The sequence below is a fragment of the Medicago truncatula genome, chromosome 8 (assembly GCF_003473485.1).
Source record: "Medicago truncatula cultivar Jemalong A17 chromosome 8, MtrunA17r5.0-ANR, whole genome shotgun sequence".
Lineage (NCBI taxonomy): Eukaryota > Viridiplantae > Streptophyta > Magnoliopsida > Fabales > Fabaceae > Medicago > Medicago truncatula.
The window spans coordinates 32,014,242-32,038,539 of NC_053049.1; the positions used below are offsets into that span (position 1 = coordinate 32,014,242).

At 32.1% G+C, this 24,298-nt stretch overlaps 4 protein-coding genes and 1 long non-coding RNA gene across 5 annotated transcripts; all 5 read left to right on the forward strand.

Annotated features, from left to right (window-relative positions):
* Window positions 1-2,890: 2,890 nt before the first annotated feature.
* On the forward strand, window positions 2,891-4,834 carry LOC112417238 (uncharacterized). Its single transcript, XR_003007803.2, has 3 exons — window positions 2,891-3,041; window positions 3,163-3,261; window positions 4,513-4,834. It is a non-coding gene; the product is annotated as an uncharacterized lncRNA (long non-coding RNA).
* Window positions 4,835-12,439: 7,605 nt separating this feature from the next.
* On the forward strand, window positions 12,440-14,722 carry LOC25501498 (S-adenosylmethionine decarboxylase proenzyme). The gene is made up of 4 exons (XM_024772359.2): window positions 12,440-12,579; window positions 12,944-13,092; window positions 13,195-13,211; window positions 13,387-14,722. Exons 2-4 carry the CDS (start codon window positions 12,958-12,960, stop codon window positions 14,498-14,500), a joined length of 1,266 nt encoding a protein of 421 aa, XP_024628127.1. The 5' UTR covers window positions 12,440-12,579; window positions 12,944-12,957; the 3' UTR covers window positions 14,501-14,722.
* A 2,231-nt stretch (window positions 14,723-16,953) lies between these two features.
* On the forward strand, window positions 16,954-17,959 carry LOC120577552 (L10-interacting MYB domain-containing protein-like). Its single transcript, XM_039829133.1, has 2 exons — window positions 16,954-17,301; window positions 17,387-17,959. The coding sequence occupies exons 1-2, from the start codon at window positions 16,954-16,956 to the stop codon at window positions 17,957-17,959; spliced, it is 921 nt and encodes a 306-aa protein (XP_039685067.1).
* A 523-nt stretch (window positions 17,960-18,482) lies between these two features.
* Window positions 18,483-19,251, forward strand: LOC120577553 (uncharacterized). The gene is made up of 3 exons (XM_039829134.1): window positions 18,483-18,788; window positions 18,869-18,947; window positions 19,043-19,251. The coding sequence occupies exons 1-3, from the start codon at window positions 18,483-18,485 to the stop codon at window positions 19,249-19,251; spliced, it is 594 nt and encodes a 197-aa protein (XP_039685068.1).
* A 3,246-nt stretch (window positions 19,252-22,497) lies between these two features.
* Window positions 22,498-23,352, forward strand: LOC25501499 (uncharacterized). Its single transcript, XM_013590738.3, has one exon. The coding sequence runs from the start codon at window positions 22,729-22,731 to the stop codon at window positions 23,152-23,154; it is 426 nt and encodes a 141-aa protein (XP_013446192.1). The 5' UTR covers window positions 22,498-22,728; the 3' UTR covers window positions 23,155-23,352.
* Window positions 23,353-24,298: the final 946 nt, after the last annotated feature.

Below are 24,298 nucleotides of genomic sequence, written 5' to 3' on the forward strand. Positions count from 1 at the left end.
CTCAACCACATCAATATCTTTGAGAATACAATTCATCAAATAAAATGTTCGTCTTTCATGATTTCATTCTTATGCGAACTACACATTAACAATTTAACATACATCAAAAGCGCAATTAAAATTCGATGAAATTTCTACAATATAAATAGTGCTTCTTAATCATTTGGACAAACCAACTAGTATCAACAATGTATGAAACATATTACATATAATATATAAAGCTATAGACAAGCAAACCAAATCAACACACAACTAAACTATAATTACCACACTAAACTGGTAATCATCACAATGATAATAGCATACACACAAATAAATTATATAATCACCACACAAACTTTAGTAATCTTGATAATCCTTATCATCCAGACTATCTAATATAATCCCACTGCGATAATTCTCTCCCTGATGCTTTAGTATCCAAATAATTTAGTTTGTTTTGATATAAAATCATCTCAAGTTTTTTGACACATATCTCTCTCTCTCAAAGTTGAATTTTGATCTAAAAAGATAAGTTTCTTGACTTTAAGGAAGCCATGAATCAACCCTAGGTGGGAAACGTGTTGAGATAACAAAGGGAAGAGAGAGAGAAGAAGAAAGAGTTAAGTGTGCTTGAAACAAATTAACATTGGTTTCATATCTATATATACCAGTATTAATGAAGGAAACTAATTAATTTTTTTCTTAAATTCGATCGGTCAAAGAAGGGAATGACAAAACAAAAGTACTTTACAATGTTGAATCTTATAGATAAGCTATTTTGCTAGTAACAAGCTAAATTTGAATAGTGTTGTGAATTCGTTGAGAAAACCACACCAATAATACTTGATGCGTGGAGTAAATTAATATCAAGTAATCAAATCAAGCTGGTAGCAAATAATCCAAACTAATGATGACCTAGTCTGGGGGAGAGAGCAGCTCTCCGATCCACTATAATGATATGAGTTTCTTTACAAAGAGATATTGAGTTCCAAGAATCAGTTTTCAAACTTAATTCTACCCAAGTCCCAGCCTCTTCCCGTGACCAAGAGACTCAATCCTAATAGTGCTTTGTTCAAGGTGAATCAAAACAATCCCAACCCTAGTGTTGTTGCCAAGAGAAATTCTCTAAAAACCCTAGTTTGTATGATGGTTTCTAAACCCTGTTTTTCTACACACTTTATCATCTGATACAACGCTTATATTTATAGTGAAAAGTAAACCCTTAAAAAACTGAAACAAATCTAACTGAAAAATACGTTTTATTTTTATCTTCAGCGCGACCATCGTGGCACGATGCAGGGCCATCGTGGCACGAAATTTCCAATAGCTCCCTCAGAATCTTGCTTCAACAATCGTGGCGCGATGCTTCTCCATCGTAGCACGATTCTCCAGATTTCTGATTTTAAGTTAACTCTCACAAATAGTATCAGTAGTCACTTAAGAATAGTGGCTACTGTTATATATCTATTCCTTGCAAGAAACTGCTTTTCTAATTACCGAGTACCATTAACATCAGCGATTAAAAAGGGACTTAAATCCGTAAGGGGGTTTCTACGAACAATCAAGTCCACATTGTTACCAATGGATTACTGTGTCTTCTTATTATTGAAGATTGCTTTTTAGGCCCCCCCAATATCTCTTTAGGCCCCCTAAAAATACAAAAATAACCTTTATAATACATCCGGTAGTTACATCCCGGATGTGCATTTTAAATTTTCACATTTTACACCTTCGGTATGTACATACCGGAGGCACATTTACAAATTTTCACGTTTATCGCATTCGGTAGTTATGTTCTAGAGGAACATTCATTTTGCGATTTCTCAATTACACATCCGGTATATATATACCGTACTCCACCCACGTTGTTATCTGTTTAAAATGGTGCAGTTTTTTAAGAGTTATTTTCTAAGCTTCAATATTGTTCCATACCTTGCGTTTTTTGGCCAATTTTTGTTGTGTTTTCATCACAATTAATAGAACAAATGGCGTCAATCTTTACTCAATTGCAATCATTTAGAAGGTAACCTTGCTTCTTCCTCTCTCGTATTGTTTCTGCATAATTTTTTTAGAGTTCTGTCATATTCAATGAAAAGTTTGATCCTTTTATTTCTGTAAATTTTATGCACCCTACCAAAAGTTTGTGAATTTTCCAACATAGCAGATCATGTACATTTAAATAACATAATGCGATAAACGCGAAAATTTGTAAATGTGTCTCTGGTATGTACATACCGAAGGTGTAAAATGTGAAAATTTAAAATGCACTACCGGTATGTAACTACCGGATGTATTATAAAGGTTATTTTTGTATTTTTAGGGGGCCTAAAGAGATATTGGGGGGACCTAAAAAGCAATCTTCCTTATTATTTACCATTTACTACGCACGTAATTTCTTTTATTAAGACATCAACTCCGTTTTAATGTATTAAACTTGATTATTTTAATACTTTCAATCGACGAATAAATAAGTTTTCTTATCATTGTTGTATTATTTGTGCACCTAAATTTGTCATCATCAAACACTATTATTGTTATCTTGGGTTTTTCCCCTGGTGTGTCATGAAGGCTATATAAAACAAATAGTAAAAGTTTTGGTAGAAAAATATAATGAGCTCTTGTAACCATCAAGAGTTTTATGTGATATCACAACTAAGTTCAAGTGATCCATTGAGTGAATTAAGGAGACAAATATGATACATTCATATAGAAATTCTAATATAAGGAAGGATATATTGCAAATTTTTGTACGTTACAGTATAAAATAATCAAACTATTTATTTATTTCATGCTAAAAGTAAGACTAAAATTCTTAAGTTGATTTATACATTAATATTTAATTAAACGATACTTTTAAATTTAATATTTTAAAATACATGTAATAATTAGTAAGGATTTCTTACAAGTAAACTTAACACAAAATTTTCTATATTCTAAAGTGATCAAATAATTTTCTATCTGTTACATTGGAAGGAGGAGAATCATGACCAAAACTATCATGTTTGTTTATATAATGATCCTATTTATTTTCACATTTCATGTTGTATCAGAATTTGTTTGTAAGTATTTTATCATCTTTTTCAATAACAAAATTATTTTCCATTTTATTTTAAAAAATCCATAGACACAATATTTTATTTCATTTTATTAACATTCTTTTTTTCTTAATTTATATCACAGCTTTTCATATTTGTAAATTTGACATAAACTGTCCATGGCAAAGTTGTTCTCCAGGAAATATTCCGGCATGTATTTTTGGAGTGTGCTACTGCGTTCAGAGTTAAGTTCTCCATCATAACATTTTTATTCCTTTGACTTTTCTCACACTTTGATGTATATTTCTTCTATCCTTCAATCCTTATTGCATTAGAAATGGATTAATTATATTATGCAAGTGTTATTACCTTCAATAGCTAATGATTATATACATATTTTAAAGGATAAGTAAGATCTAGGTGGTTAATACATCGTCTAAGAAGCTTAAAATTGAGGTTTAAACCATAGAACGTTATTGAATAAGCGATAAAGATATATATAACCCAGTGTGGTGTTGCACTTCACATGCGATATAAATCATGTCTTTTTAATCGTTATTTTCTCGAGTTAGTTTAACATCAAATATATGTGTGCATGTTGATCATTCCATTGTCGTTTACTATATCATGTGATTTAATTTATACTTCTATTATTTTTTATTCAAATATATACCACCTTAATTTGTTTGAATGACTAGGTTCATCTACTTATACCTTATACCTTGATGTAAGATGCCTCTGAAAAAAATTAGAAATTCAAATAGATACAATTACGATCCTAAATTGCAAGATGAACAAATCAACATTTTTAGTTATAAAGATCATAGGCATGTGATTACCTTAATATTTAATAACAATTGTTCCTCCTTCAATATCTTTCAATTTGATTGTGTGTGTATGGAAAGAGAGATACAATTTAATAACAAGCATTTTTGACAATTGATTAAAATATGAGTGTCATAGTGATATAGAAATCATTCTGATAGGGATATTGATATCATATATACCATATACTTATATCTTAGTGACCCAAAAATAATATGAGATGTGAAATATGAAAAAACATAAGAAATTATTAACCATGAAATTCCTTAATTAAAATTAACCTAACATCCAATTAAGATGTTTACCAAGATTTAAGAATATACACAAACACACAAAAAAAAAAAAATATGAGATCAAAATTTCTAATGATGGTGCACCAAATATAATAATCATAATGGCATATGTCAAAATGAGATTATAGAAATAGTAGCAAGTGATTTATTTGAAAACCTCAAAATATAGTAACAAACATAATGTTACTACAAATGAGAATATATAATATCCCACTAAAGGTATCAAAAATCTTAGAAAATTTATGAGTTATATGATCTTCTCCCACATGAATAGAGAAGAATAAATGATCAACTATATTCTTTATTACAGAATGATCATGTCAACTATCTCACTCATTATTTGTATGTTATATTCTTGTACTCATGTACGAATTCAGGTTATTTTCCTCATGTTCATTAAAATTAATTGATGGTGCTTCGCATTTGAGATCAAAGTATTGGCTTATACACAACTTTATTTTTCATTTTTTTAGTATCTTTTGTTTAATTCTATTGTTTATTGGGATATTTGTACAACAGTAATAGAGTGATATTGGAGTGGTCGAGATCTTTTTATTCTTATTTGTTTAATTCTTAAGTTTGCAAACTTCTGAGCTAAGGCATTATGTTTTAGAAATGTGAAAAGACAATGTGTATCAAATTTTGAGTTGTGACATCATGTTTTGGAAATGTGAAAAGTTAATGTGTATCAAATTTTAATTTTACTTTTGTCCCTATATGTAAACCTTTACATTATTATTTAAAAATGCATTAAATATGAAACAATTAATATGCATTAAATAACGTGGAAATGAATATGCGAACTTAAATGCAATATAGTGGGAAAGAATTTTGAATTTGAAAATAAATGTATATGAGTGATATAGGATGTTTTTAGAGGAAATTTGTTCCTATACAAATAGATCATCAACCATAACTTTGACATTGTGGATTTATGACATTGACATGATAATTTCAATTGAGATTTCAGATAAAGATACAAATCTTATGTTGTTCAACATATTACTGTATTCATGATTCATGGTCCATGTGGTAACCAAAATAAAAAATCTCCTTGCATGAAGAGTAAGAAAGGCATAAACTACTTTCCAAAGAAATATGGTGATCATATTATAATTGATCAAGATGGATATCCAATATACATAAGGGTGATAATGGAGTATCTATTAAAAATTGCAAATGTCTTGAAGATACCATGCATGTTGTGTCATATTAATAGGACATTGTTGTCTCGATTTTGGGGTATCAAGTCATTAATTAGGCTTGAACCTTTCAATCTTTGATATTCTCTATTTTTTCTTGGGAAGAGTAAAATTGAGAAAAAACCCTTAGAAATTCTAAGTTCGGGGGTCGTTTTCGTTACGGGAAGGTGTTAAGCACCCGAAACGACTATAGTACTCTATAGGAACCGTTTTCCTAATTTTATGTCTACGCTTTACTTTTATGCTTATTTATTGAAGAAAAAAAAAGAGTTTATTTAGGTTAAGAATGGAGAGAGAAAATGTTTGAGATTTTATTTTATTGGACTTGGAGAGGTTTTGACCTCTTGCCTACATACCCTTTTAAGGGATCAAAATTCCATGTAGTTCTCTTTCAAAAGTATTTTTGGTGTGTTTGATTGATTTTAAGTTTTGGAAAATGGTTTTGAAGAAGAGAAAGAGGCCGTAAAGGCATAAGAAGAAAAAATGGTGGATGGTTGGTTCAATTATTAAAGAAAAGAGTCTAAGTTGGAATTAAGGTTCATTTGAACTTGATTAAGAAAATAAAGGGAAAATTCAATGGATTTTTGACTCCAAGGTTTATTAGGAAAAAATTTCAAGTGATGGAATTTGCTTATTTTGGAAAATTGATATTTTTCTAAGTATCGCATTTCCTAAGCATACATCTAAAGCGGTAAACATACAACGTGTGTGCGTGTCGGTTCTTGTGTCGGTGTACATCATTAGAGAGTCCATTGTCCGTTACATTGGCCCTAGTTTACACTCTATGGTCTTGCAAGGAATTAAAAGAAGGGAAATTAAACTACCTAAAATTACATGTCAATTTTGACATAGAAAATGAATGGTAAAATACCTAAACTAAGAGAAATGGAGATGAAGTGATAGAATGCTTATGAAATGGATGAAACATGAAATAGAAATGTTAGTAAAATAGGGTGTAAAATGATAGAACAAGTGAGCAAAGGAATACGAGATAAACGGTAAAAATGTCAACAATAACCAAAATGTAAAAAAGAAACACATTACTTGCAACACAAGAAACTAACAAATCACATCAAAAACAGTAAAACAAACACATGATCAGAGGCATATTCATCACAAAATAGCATATCAATCATTCATACCATGCCAAGATCTGATGAACAAATTATAGCAAGAAAATTCACAAGTTTAGACAAAGAAAGGGAGCAAATCAATCAAGAAAACATCACATATGTTTTTATCATTTTTTAACATGTAAAAACATCACAAAAATATCAAAAATGCATCAAGAAACACATAGAAATTTTTAGGAATTTTTACAAGAAAATTTGAGCACACAGGAGGTTCACATAGCAAAAACAGAGGGTGCACATAGCAAGAAATAGCAAAAACGCAGGAAACCACAGAAAAAAAAAGGCCCAAGCCCAAGCCTATTGAACCTGGACACTCAGGGAGCGTTGGATTGATCCAGGGGATGAAACCCTAGGTCTAACGGCCAAGATCAAGGGAAAATGGACCGGACTTGGACCGGTCCGGTTCAGTGTGTTGGTGTAAGCCCTATAGGCCAATAGTTTATGTTAAACCTATCTTATGTATCATGATTTTTATTATTGAATAATATATGGCACTCTTTATTATATTTAGATAATGTTAATAAAGTCCTTAGAATAGATAGTTCGTGTAATAATATATTAAGTGTGACTTAATCATGAGATTACATTATCTTATAGAACGCTATTCTTAAATGTATCCGTAGTCAAAGCTTTAATATGAATAAAGGATAATAATAAAGCGTCGAGACTATTATGTATGTAGACTGATGACCGCATCTCATGGGTCATAGATATGAGATATCAAGTCTATACATAGATATAAATATTAGGAGTAATATTTATATTGGATTGACCCACTGTGAGAATACTACATAGTAAGTTATGAAATTGTCATAAGATATTCTCACAATGATAATAATGTATATCGCTCTTAGACCTGAAACTACTATGATCTCTAGATGTGGACTCAAGTGCTTTGTTGCCATTCTAACGTTGTCTGTAAAAGGATAACAATAACGTTGGTTGATGGGTACTTGATGAATCATGCTGAGGGGCATGAGTGTCCTAGATGGGATTTGTCCCTCCTCATAAACAGGAGATATATCTTCTCTTGATGAAATATGACTATAAATATGCATGGCCATGCCGAACTAAGTCAATATAAGATATTGGACTTATTCGTTAAATAGTATATTTCGAAATCAAGATAAATAAACATTGATCTATACAAGGGTGACACTATCTATGCCTTGGGATCAATGAAGATATTGAGACAAAGGAGTAATTATACACATATGTGTTATCATGAAAGGTTTCGTCAGATCACTTGACATTCTTGTCACTTGGGTAGCAATGATGTGTTGCTAGATACCGCTCATTGTTTATGGTATTAAATATTAGATTTAATATCATTGCCAACGTGACTAGAACCTAAAGGGTCACACACAAAGAGCAGTCAAAAGAGATATGTATAAGTACGACTTATATAAAGGGTGCGCTTAGTAAATAATGCTAATTATTTAGCAAAATTTGCTAAACTCGTATTGGGCTTAGTGAAGTCAAAAACGAGTTTGACTTGCAAAGCACATAAGGAGTTCTATAAATAGAAACCTAGTGCAATAGTTTGCGATTACGTTTTCCTTGCAGAAACGCTAGTTCTCTGACTTCCGTCTTCTTGGCTAGCACCGAGGTTTTGGAGGAGCACTGTTCGTGTGGACTCAATAGAGGCTCTGCTATTTGCTTGGCTGTGATCGAGATTCCAGTTCGCAGATTCCACCGATCGTTTTCAGAATAATCGTTCTAAGGTAACAATCGAATCACTGGTTCAAGTTCCAATTCGTAATGATCCAAGGAAAGTAAATCGAAATTTTATTCCGCTGCTTATTCTGTTAATGTCGATTTACCTTCACAGTGGCCTATATATATGTTGAAGCACCAGTTTATTTCATTTGCTACTCCCATTTCTCTCTCTAACTCTCACCTTCTCTCACTAGGTTCTTGTCTTCTCTTCTCTCCCCTCGTCGGTTTCTGCAGGAAACGGCCGGAGAGGATGAAGATCGGTCGGAACCTTCAAAGGTCCGCCGGAATCTTCATCTTCTCCGGCGAGAACTCCAGGTTCCGGTTGACCTAAGTTTCCAGATCTAACCCAAACTAACCCTAAATCACTCGTCTCTTCATTCTAAACACGAGTTTGATATCAGAATTTGCATGCAAGCTTGGAATCGATGTAGATCGGAGAATTTGTTTACGGTTTTCAAAGATTTATTTAGGTTTTCAGTTTTTTGAAAGAAACCTCTTGAAACTCCGCAGATCTACATTGATTCAGTCTTGTTGATGTTTTTGAGAAAGAAAGTGAGGTTTAAGTGTTACATGTGGTTTTAATCGGAGATTTCGAACCGGAATCTTCAGAAAAAGCTTGAATCTGATTCTGTTTGTTGCTTTCTTGCTTTAAAACCGAAAATAAATCGGTGTTGTTCCTTCTTCTTCTTCACCGGTTCAATTTCTTCATCTTCTTTCCCTCTTCTTCTTCACTGATTCTCTGTGATCGGTGCTGGAGTTTATCACCAATTGGTGATGAATTCGCGCCTTGAATTGCAGAGAAATCGGTTCAATGATGATGATTCCTTGATGAATCTCTGAGAACTGTAGCGAATTTGATGAATTTGTTGGTGAATTGTGGTTCTGGAAAGCTAGGGTTTGAAGATTGTTCTTGTGTTCTCTGAGTTTTAATCTAACAGAAAAGAGAGAGAAATTCTGAATTTGTTTGTGATGTGGCGTTCATTCTGTGGCTCTGTGTGGCACTGTGCACTATTTATAAGCTGCCAAGTGTGATCCTGGACCAATGAAATGGTGACACCTGTAATTTGGACATAACAAACTCGGCCTTGTACCATTTGGACTTGGGGACCTTTCTGCAAAATAAGAAAATTGAAGGACTGGACTGCAATTTACAAAAAAGGACCTAAAAATGCAATTTTAAAAAGTATTGGACTAAAATGCAATTTTAGAAACTGTTTCAGGGACTAAAATGCAATTAAAATAAAATTGGACTAAAATTGGTAAATTGGACAAAACGTAAAGAGAAACCTAGAATAAAATCAACAAAAGGACTAAAATGAACCAATTACAAAAATGAGGTGTTTTAAAATACCTCTCTGTCGAAATTTCAACAGGAAAAGACCAAAATGCCCCTAGGGACTAAACTGACTCAAACTGACTCAGATGCAATTTTTGAAATGGTTTTTAAACAAAGACTCAACAATGATTTGTAAAACAAGTTGAAAAGACTCAGAGACAAACACAGGGACTAAAATGGGTTCCACTGCAGGAAATGACCAAAATACCCTTCTTGTATGATTTTTTGAAATAACATGCAAGAAAAGCAATGCAATGATTCAGAGAGTTTTCAAATGACTTGTAATGTAAGAAAGACACTTTGGATGATCTTATGCAAGAAAAACATAGGCAAAATCATGATTTGCAAATACCTTGAGACAGAGACAGTAAAATATACAGATGAAAATAAAGTGTAGATTCAAAGTAAAACAATAGTAAATGGACAATTATCAGTGGTAGAAAAGAAATTTGAACGAGTATTTTTAGGTCCAAAATCAGGGTATAACAGACATTATTGTTAAAGTACAATGCTCATTAATATAGAATGATGCAACCAATCACGGACTATTAAATATCTCTTTAAATAAGTGAGCAAGGGAACTTCTATGGTACACTCATAATTTTGAGTGTACCGGTACTCTTGTTTCACTAAATATATAAATTAACGATCACTTTAATGAAATAAAAAGGTATTTGTCAATATTTATATTTTAGAAAACATCATTTAATATGAAAAACCATTATTTCATTGTTTATAAGGATCATATTAAAAAATTTACAATTTGTCATAAAAAATAATCAATATTCATTGTTATGAGTAATAAAAATTCTTAAAAATTAAATTTTATTTCGTCGAAGCTTTTGGTAAATAAAATTTAATTATCTTAGTTGTCAATGATAGAAAATAATTATTTTTCTTCAAAAATACAACTCATTTATTATTAATTTTACGACTTGGTGTACCGATACACCCAAATTTATTGGGTGTACCATAGAATTTGCCAGTGAGCAAAGGACGTAATCATTGATAACATGCAAAATACACGTCTAATTAGCTTAAATTTCATTTGTTTTAGAGTCATTTGTCGCGTTTTACATGGTGTATGTTGGTGTTTTGTTTACATTTCAGGTACTTGAGTGATTAGAAGCAAAGGCAGAAGAAAAATGTTGAAAAACCACGTGTGACGGGCACTGAAGGGTCCATGATGGCCGTCATGCTCAAGATCGTCACCACCAAGTCAACAGATCAGGAATCAAGTCAACAGAAACCTGACGAGATAACTGCCATACAAGTAGACGCCCATCAGCTACACGGAATCCAGTTTTTCTATATTACTATGAAAAAATCTTCTGTGATCCAACCGATCGGGGCACTTATTATGCATGACTTTGGGAGTTTCAGTTGTAAAATTATGCTATAATAAGGGTGTTTTAGTAAATGCTATTAATTTGGTTGCAGAGCGGTTGTGTTGATGTGTTTTGGTTGTAAAGATTGATTGTTCTTTACATATGTGTTGTTGTGTTTTTTTCATGATGAGGTAAGACATTATTGATGTTGTTACACTTTTTCTACAAAGATTTGAAATTGAAACCTTAACCAAAATGAAAGAGAGAAGACGAGCCAGAGAAGAGGAAGTTTTTTATTTGAGAAGATGAGTTCGGGGGCATTTTGCCTATTTTGTTTTTGGCTAAAGTCTTAGGGGTATTTTTGTCAGTTCACACCATCTTTTGTTGATTCATCATCTCATTTAACTAGTCAGCACTGCCAAGTCAGCTAATTAGTGATGTGGCTATAATTAACTCGGTCGAGGGATCAAATTTTAAGTGATTAGTAATTGCAGTAACTATTTGAAAAAATTAGTAAGTTCATAGACCAAACTTTAAATGACCTTTATTTATAGGGATTAAAGGTATAAATAAGTGTTTAAACTATTCTATTTAATAATGGGAAATGCTAACCGGTGCCCCCGGGGCACGGGTTAAGGATAATAAAAAGGGAAATTATATGTTAATTATTGCATTGAAAATTATTTAATTAATCCATAAATAAATCAACAAAACTTCTTTTTATGATAAGAATTTCCTTTTTTTGTATGCTTAACCACTGCCCCGAGAGCACCGATTAGCATGACCCATTTATAATTACAATTTTATTTATTATATAAATTTTTAATTAAAAAAATAACTAAATCTTATTATATAGAAAAAGTTACACTACAATATGAACAATATATAAGTTAAATTTATATTTCAAATGGTTTTCCCTAAAAAAAAAATGGTTTAAATTTATGATCAAATACGATAAATAAACATACAATTAACCTCCCCTAAAAAAACATAAATTAAACAAATATTGTCTCATAATAAGTGGCTCTTCTATAAAGAAATATTGTCTCAAAATAACTACCTATTTCACTTTTCAATACAGTATTAATTACTCTTTTTTTTAATTATAAATTTAATTAATACTACTTTCATAACTCTTAATGCAATATATTTTACTTTGTATTTATGATAATGGTGAATGCACTAATACTTAATAAGAACATCTAAAGCTATTTTTTTTTCTCTCTTTCACTTATACATTTTTTTTAATATATTTGAAATGAACAAATGACTCATCTAATCTGTAATAGAGGGAATATAAAGTTTTCTATTGTCACTAACATTAATTTCAGTCAAAAGTCAAAAGCCAACTTTGATTAATTTTTTAGTCAAAAAAAAAAATACTACAATTAATTTGTGTCAAAATGTTTACTTAATTTATTTTTTAAAAAAAAAAAAGTATTTTAAAACTTTACAAGGCATCTTTGGAGACGACCTATAAATAGACCTCGTTTCAATTCGAATCTAAGCAACTCAACGCAATCTTCTCTTTTTGATGATTTTTCTTTCTACTTCTTATTTGTAGTAAGCATTTTCTCTTCTCTTGTAATTATTTCTTGTTTTATTTTTCTTCTCGTGTTCATAAAATCTTGATCCTATTTGCAGAAACCTTGCTATTCGTGGTTTTGCTAAACAACAAAATCTTCAATAGTTTTTACTTTTTCTTCATCAAATTCCACCAATGCAGGTTCGTGTGCCCTTTCTTCATTGTTAAGTTGAATATTTTCCGTTGTGTATGTGTTTTAGATTTAATGTATCCATATGTAATTCGTAGTAAATTGTTAAAATCTAGGGATGAGTCAGAAATATTTTTAAAAATTCATAATCTCATGAACTTATTTGAGAACGTCCATAAAAATTCAAAGACTACTTTTTTCTTTTATGGACACTTGATATAACATTGACACATAAATTAGTAATAAGTTGAGAAAATGAAAGTGCTCGTATGTAAATATATATGTAGACATCGATAATAATTTGATTATAGGTGATCACACATGTCACACGGACATGCTTTTATGTTAAGTTGTGTTTCCGCGGTTGTCAAGCAGGTTTGAATGATCTAATGGAAACCAAAGGAGCCAAGAAGAAGTCCAGTAGTAGTGAATCGTTATTTTACGAAGCTCCCCTCGGCTACACTATTGAATACGTTCGTCCAAACGGTGGAATCAAGAAGTTCAGATCAGCTGCTTACTCCAACGTAAGTTCTAAGATTAAATGATTCCGATTCTGGATTTGTTGGAAACTAATCTTATTTGATTAATGACTTGTGCTAATACATGTATTTGTTAATTATGTGCAGTGTGCTAGGAAGCCATCCTGATCTACTTTTGCTCGAAACGTGTTTTCTTAGTTGCGTTTATTTTCGTTAGAATTTTAATCATTCAGTACTCTTCTTCAAACGACGTCTTTCCAGTCTCTATTTTTGCAATTGTGCTGTTGTTGTTCACTGCTTTCGGGTTTTGGTGCTGTGCATTTTCTTTTTCTGAAACAATATGGCCTTGGCAGTTTCTTCAATCGGTTTTGAAGGCTTTGAAAAGAGGCTAGAGATATCATTTTTCGAACCGGGAGTATTTTTGGACCCTGAAGGAAAGGATCTTAGATCTCTAACAAAATCCCAGTTAGACGAGATTCTAGCACCTGCGGAATGCATCATTGTTTCCTCACTGTCAAATGATAAGGTTGACTCTTATGTTCTCTCTGAATCCAGCCTTTTTGTTTATCCATACAAGATCATAATCAAAACCTGTGGTACTACCAAATTGCTGCTTTCAATCCCACCGATATTGAAGCTATCCGAGGCGCTTGGACTAACTGTTCGATCGGTAAGATACACCCGTGGAAGTTTCACTTTTCCAAGTGCTCAGTCCTTTCCTCATCGCAGCTTCTCCGAGGAAGTAGCAGTCCTTGATAGCTACTTTGCGAAGCTTGGAACAGGAAGCGTGGCTTATGTTTTGGGTGGCTCAGACAGCACACAAAAATGGCATGTTTACTCTGCTGCTGCGAAGTCTGTGAGCTTATTCGACTCAGTTTACACTCTGGAGATGTGCATGACTGGGTTAGACAAAGAGAAAGCATCGGTTTTCTACAAAGAACAGTCTAGTTCAGCATTCCTGATGACTGCGAATTCCGGTATCAGAAATATTCTTCCGGACTCTGAAATAAGTGATTTTGATTTTGACCCGTGTGGATATTCAATGAATTCTGTAGAAGGAGCTGCTGTTTCTACAATTCATGTTACTCCAGAAGACGGTTTCAGTTACGCTAGCTTTGAAACATGTGAGTATAATTTGGAGCTAATGAATCTGAATCAATTGGTTGAGAGAGTGTTGACTTGCTTCCAACCTAATGAATTTATGATCGCTGTGCATGTGGACGTTGCGAGCAATTCATTCGAGCAGAACTGTTTGCTGAACGTTAAGGGATACTGCCGCGAAGAGAAGTGTTACCAGGAACTTGGTAGAGGTGGCTGTGTTGCCTTCCAGAAGTTCATAAAGACTTCTGACTGTGGTTCATCCTTTTCGACTCTGCAATGCTGGAAAGAGAAGTTTATCCAGAAGTTCGTCCTGAAATTCATCAAAACTTCTGATTCTGTTTCTTTTACTTAATGTGGTTGTCTTTTATGGTTTTTGTGTTCCTATGTAAAATAAAGTTTGCCTTTCTGGCCTTTTCTTATGGTACTTGTTTGTCATTTAGTCATTGGATGCGTTGAGTTATCCGTTGTTGGATGTTTTGACATTTTAAATCGTCGTTGTTATTTTCATTTGACTGTTGAATTGAATAATCAAGCATAATGTTTAAGTACATCTTTTGGACTGCTTGATTTTTCACTATATATCTAACCTTGTATGCATATTTGCTCGTTCTAGTTTGTCCCTTGTTATTATTAATTATGTACAAATTAAAAAAAAATGTAATGTAATGGGATGCACTACAATGTGTGGCCCTCATAGATGCATTGTTAGATTAGAAGAGTACTATACAAGAAAGAGGACTATATACATTCTATAACTTCTTGCCTCGTTTTTTTTTAGAAACAGCAAATTTTATTCATGACGGGAGTGTGCAAGGTGCAACAACAAAAACTCGCAGCCACAAGACAAAAATACAAAAGGCACCGAAATAACCGTAAACCTCACAGCCAAAACACTCCTTAGGGCCACACAACAGACCACAAAACAGCTAAGGGGATAAAAAAACATCCCAGCGACTAAAACAAAAAAATGAGGCTGCTATATGCTTGCTGACAGAAAACCAGAACAGCCAACAGCATACGCCAGCCTCAACCTCCGCATTGCAAAAAACAGCTCCACTACCGCAAAAGGCACACCCTTTTGGGTTCCAACTCCATTCATAAAACAAACATGCCCGCAAATTGAAACTACTCAAAGTCCACCTCCAAGACAAAACCTTAGATACCGTTTGGCCCGACTTTTTTTCAGCTTTTCTACGTTTTTAAGGAGAAGTTAGGCCAAACACAATATCAATAAAGTACCTTCGAAAAAAAGTACTTATTTTAGAATGCATAAAATTGAATGGAATGATCTTTAACCAAAAGTTGTTGAATGCTACTTCAAAAAACTATTTCTCCCCAATTTATTTCACAAGCACCTCTCTTCAACTCCCGCCGGCAATCTTTTGTTTTATTTTTTCAATATGCTTTTTTCTTCCATTTTATTTTATTTTATTTTTTTTAACCAGTCCATTTAATTTTTTAACGAGGTTCCATTTAAGTTTATTATCTATTTTGTTAAGGAATTTTATTATCTTTTTATCACTTATATATTAATTTCAATATCTTTTGATCATCACAACCTCGCAAATATTTGTTTTCACCTTGTCAATGAATGACACCGAATATTTTTATTCTCTTTCTTCAACCACGGAAATACACATACATTAGCGTTTAGAGTAATACTTTATGTTCCTCTTTCTGTTTTTTTTTTTTTGTTATGCTAATGCGTATAATTTTTGTTAGTGTTGTGTAATGCGTATAATTATTTTTATAAATTTTGATTTTAATTAAAAGTACAAGTGTAGTTGCCTAAAAAAATTATACTTATATATAATTTACACATTTGTATTGTAACAAACTATGCATATCTTTTTCTTATTAAAAAAACTAAACATATCTTTTTCAATGACACCAGCAATGTAACAAATATAATATTATATAATATAAATTCTTATCTTTTTGACCAACACTAAAAACATGGTATTCTTATAACAAAATTTGTTATAACAAAATTTGTTATAGAGTATAATTGGAAAAGAAAAAACCAATTATTCTCATTATGGGTGCGTTTGATTTGCTAAAAAATGAAGGACATGACAGAACAACTCTAGTTATCCAGTGTTTGATTTGTAAAACTGTTTCAGGTACAGGACAAACTCGAGGCAAGGGACAGGACAAAAACTCATATTTTTGTCCCTCACCAAACCACAACACAACTTTTTGTCCCACGTACAAGTTGTCTAAAATACCAAAATAGTATTTTGTCCCTCAAAAATCGTATAAAACAAAAAATTACTCAATGCCATAAAAAATTTGTCATGTGTTGTTCTACCTTGTGTTGTACTGTTCTATCTTGTACTGTTCTGTTCAATACTTGCTGTTTTGCAAACCAAACACACCCTATATATACACACATATACATATTATAGATATATTATGCAGCTCCACAATTCTTTTCACTGAGGCACTTTGTGAATACCCTCTTGCCAAAATCAATCAGGTTCTTTCTTTTCATTGTTTTGTTAATTTAACTATTTATTTTATAACATTCTTTTTTCAATTGCTCATAGTTGATACCTATTAGATGTATATTATTGTACTCCCTCCGGTCCTATTTACAAGAGACAATTTACTTTTTAGATACATTAAATAATTTATGTATTTGGTTTAGGTTCTTAACTAGATACATACATTATTGAATGTATCTAAAAAGTCAACTTTCTCTTGTAAATAGGACCGGAGGAAGTATTGTATAATAATTAGATTGTTCCATGCATGTTTTATTTTTTAATCCGCTTACTCTATTATCTATATATAAATGCAGCTATGACTACCAAAGAAAATATTTCTTCTAAATCTGAAAATTTCGAAAAAGCAAAATGGAACAACCCATTTTATACCAAAGTATTACTTGACATTTGTATGGATGAGATTCGAAAATGTGGGAAACCGGAAATTGCTTTTAAGAATAAGAAATGGGAAGAAATACGTGACGAATTCAATAAAAATGCTAGTAAAAACTATACTAAAAAACAATTGAAAAATAGAATGGATAATTTGAGAACGGATTGGACTAACTGGAAACAATTAATTGGTAAAGAAACAGGGTTAGGATGGAATACCGAAATAGGAAATATTGATGCTGATCCTGCTTGGTGGGAGGCTAAAATTAAGGTGAGTATTATGAATATTTTAATTTTACTTGGCGAACATTGAGTAAAAGAAGGGTTTGTCTAAATCTCCTTTATTGGCAATGCAGGAGAATGTGAAATATGCAAAATTTCAAAGTCAAGGATTGAAATTTCGTGAGGAATTGAAATTTATATTTGGAGAGATTGTGACAACAAGTCAATGGCAATGGACACCAGCTTTAGGGGTGCCACATGAATCTAGTGGCAAAAATGCTATTGATGATGTGCCACTAGAAATTATTGAATCAGAAGAGGATGATATTATCCCTATGGAAAGTAACAAATCAAGAAAGAAAAGAAAGGTTTCACCAGATATGGGTGAGAAAGTTACAAAGGGTAAGACCAAGGTTGGGACTGCAACAACTATGAGAAACACATTTGAGCGATTAGTTCAAGCAGCAGAAGGTCATAATGGAATTGAGAAGGCCGAAATTGCAGCAACATCTAATGTTCTTGGACAATATTCAATTCCTGATTGTGTTACAATATTGAAAAGTGCGAAGGAGGAAGGACATTTGAATAATCGACAATTTAGTTATGCTTTGGAGATGCTTAAAGATGAAGATAATAGAATCGTACTGATGTCCTTAAAAGATTCTATGGATGCTTTGGTAGACTGGATTCTATACAAGTATCAATGAGACAAATATGAGTGACAATAAAAACTATCTAATTTTAAGTTTAGATTCAACTTTTTATTTTCTATTTGCTTTTAGTTAAGATTCAATTAAATTCTATATTATATATTATCCTATCTTATTTGGTATTTGTTATTGAACATTTGGCTGAGAATTTTGCATTGAGATTTATGTTTATGCATTTGAACTAATTCAATGATTACGTATTCACATGTATTTTCTTGTTATAAAATTATCTTACAGATGCCTTCTAATCAAATCAATAAGCATTCGAGAAAAGTAAAAAAAAAGAAAATGCGGGTTTTATAAGATATGCTATGCTGCAGCAGCAATCGCTTATGATTATAACATGAAGTACTTAATAAAGAAATGTAATAGATTTCTTTATTCTCGTGGATGGACTTGGGTTCGAGAAACTCTGAACACTAGGAGTGAAAGTTATAACATGTTTAGGATGGAATCTCATGCCATATTGAAACTTGAAAATTTATTGGTGAGTAAAAGATGGTTACATCCATCTAAAGAAATGACATCATTGGAGGCACTTGTTATGTTCCTTTGGACTTGCACACATAGTGAAACTAATCGAAATGTTCAGAATAAATTCGGAAAATCAGGAGAGACTGTGAGTAGAAAGTTTGGGGAAGTTGTGGAAAGTTTATGTTTATTAGCAAAGGAAATTGTAAGGCCTCCGGATTTTGACTTCGCAGAAACTCCCTCTAAGATAAAAAATGATCGTAGGTATTGGTCTCATTTTGAAGGGTGCATTGGTGCAATAGATGGAACACATATTCCAGCATTGTTCCTACTAAAGATCAAATTCGTTATATTGGTAGAAAAGGATTTCCAACACAAAATGTCATGTTAGTGTGCAACTTAGACATGTTATTCACTTTTGTTGTTGTTGGTTAGCCCGATACTGCACATGACACTCGTATTCTTTCATCTGTGATTGAAGAAATGAAAAGTGTGTTCCCACATCCTCCTGAAGGTATGCATAATTTCATTTTATAATAAATTTCAAAACACGTGTATCTTTAAATTTAAGTTTACACATAAATTAACAATAAATTATATATTTTTTAGGAAAATATTATTTGGTTGATGCTGGATATCCAAACATGAAAGGGTACCTTTCACCATACAAAGGTGAAAGATATCACATTCCTGATTTTAGAGATGGTAGTCAAGCAGAAGGTATCCATGAAGTGTTCAACCATGCACATTCTTCATTGAGAAATGTCATTGAAAGAACAATTGGAGTTTGGAAAAAAAAGGTGGCATATCTTATGTGATATGCGACCATTTTCACTAATCAAACAACAAAAGATCATAGTTGCAACAACAACACTCCACAACTTTATTCGAATATGTGGAGTTGAAGATGAAGAGTTTAATAAATGTGAATGTTATATCTAAATATATGATTGAGCGTGACGAAGAAAGCAATATAAATGAAGAAATCAGTTCATATAATCCAGGAAGAGTGCAAGATGGAGGCTACACGAATAAAGTTAGAAATCAAATAGGAGTTGCGTTGATGGAGAGTAGAAATGTTTGAGTTTGTGATGATTTATGTCTTTTTTTAAAAAAAAAAAAAAAGATGATTATTGTTTTTAATTTTTCAAACTACTTTGATATTATTTATGTTATTATTTGAGTCTCCTTAAATTATTTCTCATATTCAAATATTTAACAAGCGTTTATATGATGATACAAATTTGTATTCATGTTACACAAAATAAATGTCATTGAGTAAATATAGTATTGGTAAAAATATATCTTTTATATTTTAAACATTTTTTAACTTCAAAAAATATTTTAGACATTTTTTTATTTATTATGTTAATTCATAATGAATTCAAAGTTTTTTTCTTTATAGACAATGCATAAATATATGCAAGGTCCCGGGTTCGAACCCCAGACACCACCAAAAAATAATAAATTCAAAGTTTTGTACAATATTTTGCCAAACAGCTTTTAACTCAAAAATAACTTTAGAACTAAAAAAAAATAAAGAAACCAAACAGCTTTAGCCTTTTTCTTAAAGAGCTTTATTTTAACTTTGTTTTAAAGTAGCTTTTAGACCGAAAAAAAGCTTGGCCAAACGGTATCTTAATAGCCTCCACTAACTCCTCCATTTCGCAAATTATGTTATTGAAGATGCCAAATAATCCGGTACCCTTTACGATTCCATTTGTTACTTGAGGCCCCATTCCAACACTCCCAATGTATGAACAAATTTGGGGGTGTCAAAAAATTAAAACCCAACCATCTCAATAAGCTATCCCATACCTCCCTAGCAACTTCACAATGAAGGAACAAGTGATCCGACGATTCAAGTGCCCCCACACACAGCACACAAATTAGGCAAGTCTCCGGTGGTAGAACTTGCCTATGCAAAAGATTAACCTTTGTCTGGATCCTATCATGAGAAGTTTCCATGAGAACGCCGCAACTTTGGACGGAGCCATGCTCTTCCAAATATGCGTAGACACCCTCCCTTGCACGTCTGTTATAGATCCCTCCTCAAGCATCAATCCCCCCCCCCCCCCCCCCCCCCCCCCCCCCGAAAAAAGGAAAAAGGAAAAAAAAAAGGAACTCCCTTTGAATTCTCACAATCTTCCGCCACACCCTCAAAGGCATCTTCAAATAAGACAAGTAAAAAATCGGAATTGAATTCAACACCGAGTTAAGAAGCAAAATCCGACCTCCAACACTAATGAACTTATTTCCCCAATTATTTAATCTACAGATTAACAAGTCCAAGATCGGTTCCCACGTCGAGGCCCTTCCAGGAGTTGCCCCTACCGGTAAGCCTAGATATTTAAAAGGAAGGCTACCTTCACAACAATTAAAAAACTTACAAGCCGTATCCATGAACTTCTTAGCCACATTGACCCCAATCAAGCAACTTTTCAGAAAATTAACCTTCAACCTGGATGCCATCTTGAAGCCCCTCAATAAAGCTTTGAAGGTCCAAAGATTCTCCACTAATGTCTTTACAATACATAGAGTATCATCAGCATATTGAAGATGAGATATCACCATCCCTTCCCTCCTAAAATGGAACCTTCAAATAAATTTAGCCGCACAACATTTCTCATCAACCCACTAAAACCTTCCGCAACCGGAGAGAAACAAAAACAAGCGGATCCACTTGCTTAAGCCCTTTTTGAATATTAATTTCCTCTGTTAAGCTTCCATTCACAAGGATAGACATACTCCCCCCAAACACACAACCCTTCATCCACCTCACCCATTACGCACAAAACCCCACTCTAAGCAACATATAATCCAAAAAACTCCAATCCACCGAGTCATATGCATTTTCAAAGTCCGCCTTTAAAATCAAACACTCACTCTTTGTTTTCTTCGCAGAATCCACCAACTCATTAACCACCAAAACACCGTAAACTAAGTTCCTACCTTTAATAAAAGCCGATTTGGAAGACGAAATAATTGAATCCATAACCTTGGTCAACCTCCTAGCAAGCACCTTTGAGAGAGAAATTTATAGAGACAATCGCGCAAGGAAATTGGTCTAAAATCCTTTAAATTCAACGGGGAATTAATTTTTTATTAAGGCCACGAAATATGCCAACAAACTCTTCGGCACAACCTCATTAGCATGGAATTGATGAAACATAATTCTAATCTCATTCTTCAACAAGTACCAAAACTCCTTTACAAATGCAAAATTAAAACCATTCGGCTCCGAACTGTTATTATCATCACAATCCTTCACTACCTCCTCAATCTCATATATTTATGGCAGACTTATCTTCTATATTTACATTCAAGTATCTTTGATTGTTAATCAGTAACTCAGCTTAATTTTACAGAGTTATATATTTAATGATATTTGTTAAGATAGAGGTAGAGAAAAAGAGTAAGAAATGAAGATATCATTCCATAGATATGAAACTCTATTAAATTGACCTCTAATAAGGTGGCAATTAGGTTTCAGATGTTGATTTTGTCATACTAATTTGGCTCCTAATCACTCTATATATTTATTGATGCTCATTTCTTTTTCTGCTTTAGTCTTGGAATTTTTCTACGTGATTGGAGACTATATAAAAACTTTTGTTTCAACCAGGTTGAAATCCTCGTGGATTTGTCTATTGAATGAATTTGCTTTTAATGTAGAAGTAAATAAATCAGATAAATTCAAGAAATATATAAAAGAAATATTCAATCAAGTGGTGTTTTGAATACATGTTTATCACTTTTGCTCTTTGAACAATACATCAAGTTAATAAGATGATATGGTGGTTTGAATGAAGGAACATAAGGATTAGTCACATTTTTCATTAAAAATAACAAATACATCAAGTTAATTAAGGAGGTTTGATTATTTTTGTGCAAGATAAAGTCTTAAGAAAGCAACTTCTAAAGTGTTGGCGAAAGAGAAATAAATCTTCCACCAAACAAGTAAAGTCCAACCTCACAAGTTAATATATATCTCATCTAACCAACCATTTATTGACACGTTATACCTTACTATGCTTGTAATCTTCACTTTAAATATTCTCTTATATTATATGTCATAACCCTTATTATAAGCTATAGTTTGCGTTTAGGCCACAACCAAATAATTTAATGAAGGCAATGATATCTTAGCTTTCCCTCATCATATTATTGATCTTGCTTCTTCATTGCTAAGACCAAAATGAGAGGAAATTAAAGGAACCTATTCTTTAAACAAGGCATGCCTTCTTTTAATAATTACTTTCAACACCCCCACCTTCTCCTTCTCTTTCACAACCATGGAAGAAGATTGGAACATGCTTGCTGCTGATTGTGTTGTCATATCATGCTGCTGCCAATGCTTGGTTCTGCAAATTCTTGTGCTTGTATTGCGAAAGATGGTGAGAAAAACAAGAGAATATGGTAAGAAAATATTTTGTCAAAGGAAGGGGAATTATAGAGGGGTGCAAAGAGAAATGGGGTCTTATAAAGATGTGGTTTTGAGAATTCAAGAAGATTATGCACTAAAAGATGATGATGTACACAATTGTGGTTGTTGTATGGTTGAAGTTGAGAAAGTAATGGAGGAACTTTGTGAGAAAGGAGAGTTTGGATTTGGAAGCTTTTGGGGTAGGAAAGAGCCATGGGGTTTTCCTCAAGTTGTTAATGATCATTATGATGATAGTTTTGTAAGATATCAAATAATTGATTTGGGACCAACATAGTGTGACGGTTGATAGATAACTGAATCTCTTAAGCATGTGGTAATTAGTTCGATCTTTAGTTGATATGTATAGAAGAGTATTTGTTGAGAGATCTCAACCATTTAAATGAATCTTCGTACTTTAGAAAATTAAATGATTTGGTTGGTTCCTTCAGCTATGCTTAACATTGCCACATATATACAAAAAAAGATTATTCTAGTTACCAAGGATGCAACTCGTACTTCACAAATTAGTGGGACCAAATCTTACTATATCAATGTGAAAAATGTGTTGATATTCTTCAAGTCTTAAGGTTAATTATGATCTTGATAATCCTTATGATATTTTTGTATGATTTTTTTGGGCTAATTATGTTTGGACTCATATATACCTCGTTGCGTAAATAATCATGAAACGTGCGGCATCAAATAAGTGTAGAAAATATTTTCTTAAAAATAAAAAGGTTAATAGTGTTTTTCACCCCTGTAATATAGGTCATTTTCGGTTTGATTTGCATCCTTGTAAAACTATTTTTTTCGGAAAACACATCTCCCCCATATGACTGTGCATATTTGCTGACGCGGTACATTGTGTGGCATGCTGACTGTATAATTATTTTTATAAGGGTACACGTGGCATTTGTGCCTTTTTTTTAAAAAAAATATAATATAAATTAATTTAGAAATAAAAATAATTTGAAAATAAAAAAATTCAGGAAATTTTTTATTACGAAAAATATTTTCCAAATTTCATATTTTTTGCTTAAAAAATGAACTTTTTTATTTCAAAAATTTCGTAAAAAAAATGATTTTTTTCTAAAATTTTAGAAAAAAAAATCTGAATTTTTTCTAAATTGTATCCAGATTTTTAAAAATAAAATATTTTCCAGATTTTTTTTCGAAAAAAAAAATCTGAATTTTTTTTTATAAATTTCGAATTTGTTTTTCCTAATTTTAAATTTTTTTATTTTTGAAAATTAAACTCCAGAATCTTTAAAAAAAAAAATTTTGAAATAAAAAAACAAATATTTTTTCTGATTTTTTAATATTCGAATTTCGGAAAAAATCTTATCGTTTTTTGTGATTTTTTATTTTTTGGATTTTAATTTTTTTTGGAAAAAAATCTAAATTTTTTTCTGATTTTTGAAAATTATTTTTCAAATATT

What these genes read in the sequence shown, in the direction of transcription:
- LOC25501498 (XM_024772359.2), top strand. Translation starts at nt 12,958, where the DNA reads ATGGAAACCAAAGGAGCCAAGAAGAAGTCCAGTAGTAGTGAATCGTTA.
- LOC120577552 (XM_039829133.1), top strand. Translation starts at nt 16,954, where the DNA reads ATGACTACCAAAGAAAATATTTCTTCTAAATCTGAAAATTTCGAAAAA. An exon ending in GGTGGGAGGCTAAAATTAAG is followed by an intron (nt 17,302 to 17,386) that starts GTGAGTATTATG and finishes TTGGCAATGCAG; the next exon opens with GAGAATGTGAAATATGCAAA.
- LOC120577553 (XM_039829134.1), top strand. Translation starts at nt 18,483, where the DNA reads ATGACATCATTGGAGGCACTTGTTATGTTCCTTTGGACTTGCACACAT. An exon ending in AGATCAAATTCGTTATATTG is followed by an intron (nt 18,789 to 18,868) that starts GTAGAAAAGGAT and finishes GTTGTTGGTTAG; the next exon opens with CCCGATACTGCACATGACAC. An exon ending in GTTCCCACATCCTCCTGAAG is followed by an intron (nt 18,948 to 19,042) that starts GTATGCATAATT and finishes TATATTTTTTAG; the next exon opens with GAAAATATTATTTGGTTGAT.
- LOC25501499 (XM_013590738.3), top strand. Translation starts at nt 22,729, where the DNA reads ATGGAAGAAGATTGGAACATGCTTGCTGCTGATTGTGTTGTCATATCA.